Here is an 8,395-nt window from a genome sequence, read left to right as displayed (position 1 = left end):
AAGGGAGATGCCGTGCCCTTGAGTGATTATGATCATTTATCACATTTTGAGAGAAAGAGAGTAAAAACATAAAGGGTGATGTCGTGCCATTTCATTTATGGCATTATATGGAGAGCAAGAGAGCAAAAGCACGAAGGGTGATGCCATGCCATTTTTATTTCATTGCCTTATTTGGTTTCGTGAGGAAAGCACGAAGGGTGTTGCCGTGCCTTATATGCATACTATATCATTTATACGAGAGATTGCAAGGATTAAACCACGAAGGGTGATGCCGTGCCCTTGAGTGATTATGATCATTTATCACATTTTGAGAGGAAGAGAGTAAAAACATAAAGGGTGATGTCGTGCCGTTTCATTTGTGGCATTATATGGAGAGCAAGAGAGCAAAAACACGAAGGGTGATGCAGTGCCATTTTTATTTCATTGCCTTATTTGGTTTCCAAATTGGTGATTTACTTGGTCGCATTGTTGGTTACTTCAGAAAGCAATTACTTGGTGATTTCGTACTTGCCGTTCTTATGATACATCCCCTTTCGCATGTTCCCTCCCAGTTAACGTCTTAATTTCCCTACTTGTTACTTGTTACTCTACGTATATCTATGTTTACAAGTTTAAGTAGATGTCTTGTCATAGCCTCGTTACTATCTCATCAGGGTTAGGCTCGACACTTGCAGAGTACATTGGGTCGATTGTACTCATACTACACTTCTGCACTTCTTGTGCAGATACTGGTACTGATTCCAGCAGTGCTTAGATGTGCATTTCCTCGGGTCATATTTGTATCGGAGACTTGTGGTAGACTGCTTGCGTTCGCAGACCTTGAAGTCTCCTTCCAATTTCTATCTTTATTGTTTATCTCATTCAAACAGTTTTATTTATTTCAAACTATACTTTTACACTTCTAGTTGCTTATGTACTGGTGATACCAGATTTGTAGTATTGACTTAGACTGTGTTAAATTATGAGTTTATTTCGTGTATTTCAGCTTTAATCATCGTTAAGGAAATCATGAAACATGTAAACAATCCGTTTGATAACAATGGATTTCCAAATTCATTTTCATCATTTATCAATTTCTCTCGGATTAAGGAGGCAATATCATTATTTATAAATTTCAAGGCAAGCAACACAAGCATGCACAAATCATGCCGAGGGCGTACGACCCGATCCAACATAATATTTAAACTGTGCACTGCCAAAGGGTCGAATGTCGCGAACCATAGATGCATATATTTAATCTGCCTAGGCGTTCATCCCGTTCCACAAAGATAAACACATTCAAACAGTCAATCAAGAATTCATCAGGGAACAATTATCCAAGGAAATGGCAATTTCTCTTTTAACAATCAAGAAAATGATGTTTAACCTTTTAGAAATTTATTTACCAAGTTCGATATGATTTAAGCATTTTAAGTTAACAATAAGGTTGCGAATATTGCAAGTAAAGCATGCCGCGCCCCCAAGTAAGGCATTGGGAACGACTCATTTCCTTTTGGAAATTTGGTATTTGAAGAGTCACCACCTAATAGATTTAACATGCGTTAGGGCACCTAAAGCAAGTAACTCATAAAACCGGTTTGCATTACTAGATATTGGATAAGGACTCGAAATAACCTTGCGGGGAAGGTGTTAGGCACCCCTCGCAGTCCACAACGGTGGGTCCCGACCGAACTCAAATTATGTGAATTAGTCTTATAAACAGATAAAACAAATTAGACAAATTGGTATTATATTTAAAACAAGGGGTAAAAACAGTCCTAGGTTTTTTAGCTTACAGGATCACATCTGTACAATATCCGGTAAACCTTCCTCAACTAGAGGGGTTACACATGACATTAGCGCACATGTCATCATATCCTTTTACTACCCAATTACCCTCCCCTTAGTAGTTATATAAGCACTTTTAATTAAGCGAACCCTATGCGTGCATTACCCGTCCTTTCCTTATGGACCTGGAGGTGTTTAGGACCTCTAATTAAGGCAGTTCTTGACTCTCCTAAGATGTTTAAAAGAAGAAATCTAGGCGAAAAGCAAGAACAAAGAGGACATTCACATAAGGGCAATTAAAGGCTCATTTTTACCTCCTCACATAAGCAAATAATAATACATCTCAAATAACAAAATTTCAGATATTTCAATGGATCCTAGAGCAGAATATCTAGGTGAGTATGACAAACAGAATATGCAGCATTGTGTTAAAGCGAGGTAATAGAGGCTTAATCAGTTTGTCTACAGATTTTAGGACCTGTTGAGTATGGGTAGTTCATAAATAATTAAGCAAAGCACATTTTTACCAATTGCAGGATTTAATTACCTACAGACTCGCCTAAGCGTGGATCTAAGATGCCCTATATCATGATGTCTAACTGTTAATTAGAATTCTAATAACCAATTTAAAACCAGGAGTTTGAGTTTATTATGTCCTATAGGCATGTTGTCTAGGTGCAAACGTTATAGAATAGTTTTTTATACACATTGTCTCTATAGGCCTGATACCTAAGTGTGGAGGTTGCCTTTTGAACTTACTCTTATAGACGTAGTTTCTACTGAAGAAACCGATTCTGTACGATATGGATATAGTTATAGTATTTAGGTGAGGATGATAAAAAGTCCTAAAGCATGATTTCTAATGCACATAGGAGAATAAACATGATTATTAGGCAGAGTTAATAGCAACCTAATGACAGAATTTCTAAACATGCGTGACATATGCAGAACTTTAAAAAGCAAAAGTTTTAGAATAAATGATATGATGCACCTATAAACATGCACAAAATAATTCCATAAGCATGGTTTCTAATACAAATATATAATCATAATGGTCCTAAGAGCATGATTTCTACCCGATTCCCCACAAAAAATATATATAAAAATTTCCTCCCATTTTACTAATAACCCCAATATTTGTTTACAAGGATTATTACTGACCATAAAACAAATGAATTATAAAATAAACAAAGCTATGCTATAGGGAGCCTGAATAGGCCCAACATGAACCTGGAAAAATCAGGTCTTCAAACAGTCCAAAGTGCCATAGTCTCATAGTGCACCCAATAGTATCCTGGTGTGTCAAAGTTTCCAAGGGCCTCAGGCACCCCGGACAATGCTCACACTAGAAAACTTTCAAAGTAACCCTTTGTGAGCAAGTTTGGAAAGCCAACTCCAGTGTGTCAAAGTTCAGAGGAGTTTCATAGACTCCTAAGCAATGCTCACACTAGAGGGACAAGACCCCAGGTGTTCTAAAAATAGGAGTTTAAAACAGGAGATAGTTTTTAAGAAAATAGTTTTGGATTCTTAGGAAGTAAGGAGCAAATAGGGTCATTTAATCATTGTAACTCAAACAAAGGTCCCAGCAGTCAGATAGTATACAGAAACATGGTAACTTAGAGTTGCAACTTTATTTATTAACTGTCACTAGGTGAGCATACAATTACATACAGAGGGATAGTGGGCTGGGGAGCCATATTGTGAGAGGTGAACATTTTAAGAGCATTCTAGTAGAGAAGTAGACATAGGTTCAGTTTAGACATGAGCAAGTATACAGACTTGCTGAAAGCAGAAACACATAGGTCTGGCTAAACACGAGTAAACAGGTTGAAAACAAGACACATAGGTTCAATCAAACAGAAGTATACATGCTATTGAAGTAACATATAGGTTGAACAGAAATATACATGCTTATTGTAGTGAACACATAGGTTTGGTTAAGCAAAAGAAAGGCATGCTGATTATAAGAAAACACACAAGTCAAATTGAATAGCAGTAAGCATAGAGTCCTGTCACGCCCCAAACCTGGGGAGGCATGGCTGGCACCCAGTGCCGTGCTAGACCGAGTGAACCATTGTGTAACTCATTTGTTTTTCTTCTGTAACTATCATGGGCCAACATGGCCACAACTCATAATATATAACTATAAGTAGGCAACACTGTATCACTAAACCATTTTTCTTAAAACATGAATACATATGAGGCATCAAGGCCTCTAACATACTGTACAAAATGAACCTCTGTCTACAAAGCCTCTAAGATTGTTTGACATCAAATGGGACAGGGTACCGGCCTACCCGTAAGTCTGTAGTAAAACTCTGACACAATGACTCATAAACTCGGTTGCACTCCGAATGAGGTGGAGTCTTACCGATCCTTCGCTGAATGCCAATCTCATTTACTATAAGGTCTCGTCAAACTGATTATCTATACCTGCAGGCATGAATGCAGCGTCCCCAACAAAAGGATGTCAATATAAATAATGTACTAAGTATGTAAGACAGAAATATACAGAAATAGCAATAGTTTCGAGCAAGGTAAAAAATGTCTGGCCAAAAAGCTACAGTGTCGCCTTCATTTTAACACTTTCCATCCCCTATAATTCTTTTCCAAGAATCGAACCGATAAAATATCAAATAACCAAGGTAACCAGGAAACAAGTCTAGTGTTCGAGCTTTCATACGTCAAACTTAAACACTGGGGACTACATAAAGACTACTAGTCAAACCCAACAACAGTACATTTGGAACAAGCTTGAACTAACCAAGAAGTTAATTATTATGTACTAACGGTCCACGAGCGCCCACTTTCATTATATATTAACGCTCCGATAACAGCCATTTGTTAAAGTAAAAAAAGCCTTTCAAAGTGGCTCGAATTATTATCATTTAGATCAATTATACCATTAAATTTCCCTATATATTTTTGGTCTAGTAGCGACCACATTACCAAAATAGAAGTACGTCCTTTTACAGGACATCATATATACTATCCAAATCAGATATGTCATATTATTCAATGAAATAGAACATTATCTTATTACCATTCCGGTAAGTTACCCCTTACGTTTAACGTACTATTACTTGTACTATAGTTCAGATCTGTTATCATTTAATGTCTAAATGAAAATGCGACATCATTTTCATATGCATCGAACTTTTTAAAGGACCTTCTTATATTTTACACTGGCTTAACAAGGAAATTACAACGACTAAACACTTGATATTTTGTTTCAATACGAAATTATTTCTCTACGAGAAAAAAGATAAAAAATCTTAGACTACATACGCTAAGTACAACCAAAGTAACGACACATAACATTAATTCCGGAAGTGCCAAAAAACTTGTGTAAATATTCATGTCAAAAGCATATTTTACATACAGAAAACCAAGCGGACAAAAAAATATCATTTCATTAAACGGCTTGATCCCGGTGGCACAGAATTTGGACCCAGAGTAGTAGTCTATAAGGTTGTGGGTACATCCATCATAGGAGTGACTGAAAGGATTGTTCAGGTAGTATGTTGTCCGACCCAAATCCCAACCTATCGTGATGACTCCTATCACATTACTAGGCAAGCCGACAATCACATAACAACTACGAATTTGAATTAAAACATGATTTTTAACAAGTTCAACAGTGAAAATTCTCATAAATAACTGATAAAAATAACTGAAACTCAACGACAACAAATCCCAAAATTCTGGTGTCACCGAGTACATGAGTTACTAATGTCAACTTAGTCTAAAACTCTACAACAACTGTCTGAGAAAATAGAACAATACTGAAATAAAATGAAAGGAAGGAGAGTCAAGGTCTGCGGGCGTCATAGCAACTACCTCGAAGTCTCCGAGCAGGTACTAACACAGGTCTAGTAACTACCATATCCAGATGTACCTGGATCTGTACACGAAGTGTAGAGTGTAGTATGAGTACAATCGACCCAATATACTCAATAAATAACGGGACTAACCTTGGGCTGAAAGCAGTAACGAGCTTAGAAAGACACAGCCCGAATCAAATAATGATAACACAAATATAATAAGATAATGATAGTAATAACTCAGAGAACTTCCATATTCATCTCGTACACAATATAGAAATTTGGGCATGCTTTCAAGTTTAACAATTTAAGCCCAACACTGATAAAATATGCCAAGTACAGGTAGCATGAAGAATATTATATCTCTATGCCTACAAGTCAAATATGCATGTCAAATGTAATATATCACAATGATACTTCCAGGTACTCGCACTCTCGGAATACTCAATCAGTCTGTCTCAAACTCCTACTCATCACACACAATCACTCAACACTGTATGGTATCCACGCTCACTGCTGGTATACGACCTACAGATCTCCAAATCAAGCCAAAAACAACCTACGAACCTCCAAATCAATATACAGACATAATCCTAAGTCCACAATTACCATACAAAGCTATTGGAACCATCAAAACTCCATTCTAGAGTCGTTTACACATAAGTCAACATCCGGTCAACTCTTTTAACTTAGCTTTCCAACTATGGGACTAAGTGTCCCAATTCATTTCGAAACATGCCCGGAACTGAACCAACCACCCCGACAAGTCACATAATAACAACGTTCATAGAATAAGCAATAAATGGGAAAACAGAGCTACAATACTCAAAACAACCAGCCAGGTCATTACATTCCCCCCTCTAAAACAAGCGTTCGTCCTCAGATGGGTCTAAAATCATACCTAGAGTCTCAAATAGGTATGGATAGCTACTCTGGATCTCCCATTTGGTCTCCCAAGTAGCCTCCTCGACTGACTAACCTCTCCACTGTACATTCATTGAAGCTATATTCTTCGATCTTAACTTTCGAACGTGCCAATCTAAAATGGCCTCCGGCTCCACATCATAAGTCAAATATCCATCTCACTGAACTGTGCTGAAGTCCAAAACATGAGATGGATCACCGTAGTACCTACGAATTATGGAAACATGAAACACTGGGTGAACACTCGATAGACTAGGTGGCAATGCATGTTTGTAGGCCACCTCTCCAATCTTCTCAAGCACCTCAAAAGGGCCAATATACCGAGGGCTCAACTTGCTATTCTTCCTGAACCTCATAACACTTTTCATGGGTGAAACTCTGAGTAATACCTTCTCTTCCACTATATAGGCAACATCACGGACATTCCGATCAACGTAAATCTTCTGTCTAGACTGTGCCGTGTGAAGCCGATCTTGAATCAACTTGAACTTGTCAAAAGAATCCTGAACAAAATCGGTACCCAACAGCTGAGCCTCACCCGACTCAAACTAACCAACTAGAAACCGACACCGCCTCTCATATAAGGCCTCATACGAAGCCATTTGAATACTTGATTGGTAGCTGTTATTGTATGCAAACTCTTCAAGTGGTAGAAACGGATCTCAACAAACCCCGAAATCCATAACACAAGCGCGTAACATATCCTCCAATATCTGAATGGTGCACTCGGACTTTCCGTCGATCTGAGGGTGGAATATTCTAGTCAACTCAACATGTGTGCCTAACTCTTGCTGCAATGCTCTCCAAAACTGCGATGTGAACTGCATGCCCCAATCAGAAATAATAGAGACCAACACACCGTGAAGGCGAACAATCTCATGGATATAAATCTTAGCCAACCACTCCGAAGAATAGGTAGTTCCAATCAGAATAAAATGTGTGGACTTAGTCAACCTTTTCACAATCACCCAAATAGCATCAAATATCTTCAAGGTTTATGGGAGCCCAACAACTACGTCCACAATGATATGCTCCCATTTCCACTCAGGAATCTCAAGGCTCCGAAGCAAACCGCCCAGCCTCTGATGCTCGTACTTCACCTACTAATAGTTCATTCACCAATCTACAAACTCCATTATATCTTTGTTCATTCTTCTCCACCAATAGTGTTGCATCAAGTCCTGATGTATCTTAGCGGCACCCGGATGAATGGAATACCGTGAATTGTGGACCTCCTCAAGAATCAACTCACGTAACCCATCCACATTGGGTACACAAATCCGACTCTGCATCCACAACACCCCATCATCTCCAATAGAAATCTCTTTGGCATCATCGTGCTGAACCATGTTCTTAAGGACAATCAAATAGGGGTCGTCATATTGACGCTCTCTGATGTGATCATATAAAGAAGACCGGGAAACCATGCTAGCTAAAACTCGTTTAGGCTCTGAGAAATCTAACCTTACAAACTGATTGGTCAAGGCATGAATATTTGATGCAAGCAGTCTCTCACTGACAGAAATATATGCAAGGCTACCCATACTTACCGCCTTTCTACTTAAGGCATCAGCCACCACATTGGCCTTCTCGGGATAATACAAAATGGTAATATCGTAGTCTTTTAACAGATCCAACCATCTTCGCTGCCTTAAATTTAGATCCTTTTGCTTGAACAAGTGCTGTAGATTCCGATGATCTATAAATACATTACAAGACACGCCGTAGAGATAATGCCTCCAAATACTCAATGCATGGACAATGGACGCCAACTCTAAACCATGAGTGGGGTAGTTCTCTCATGGGGATTCAACTGGCGTGAAGCATAGGCAACCACTCCCCCTCCGGTATCAAGACACACCCAATACCAATCCAAGAAG

The 8,395-nt window shown here is 38.6% G+C and overlaps 1 protein-coding gene across 1 annotated transcript; it reads right to left on the bottom strand.

Annotated features, from left to right (window-relative positions):
* Positions 1-6,673: 6,673 nt before the first annotated feature.
* On the bottom strand, positions 6,674-8,059 carry LOC138869504 (uncharacterized). Its single transcript, XM_070147124.1, has 4 exons — positions 7,748-8,059; positions 7,532-7,615; positions 7,187-7,336; positions 6,674-7,018 (listed from the first exon to the last, which is right to left on the bottom strand). The coding sequence occupies exons 1-4, from the start codon at positions 8,057-8,059 to the stop codon at positions 6,674-6,676; spliced, it is 891 nt and encodes a 296-aa protein (XP_070003225.1).
* Between the last annotated feature and the right edge of the window lie 336 nt (positions 8,060-8,395).

Source organism: Nicotiana sylvestris, chromosome 5 (genome assembly GCF_000393655.2).
Source record: "Nicotiana sylvestris chromosome 5, ASM39365v2, whole genome shotgun sequence".
Lineage (NCBI taxonomy): Eukaryota > Viridiplantae > Streptophyta > Magnoliopsida > Solanales > Solanaceae > Nicotiana > Nicotiana sylvestris.
Note: the sequence above shows the minus strand (reverse complement) of the source record. Positions and strands in the feature narration are given on the sequence as shown.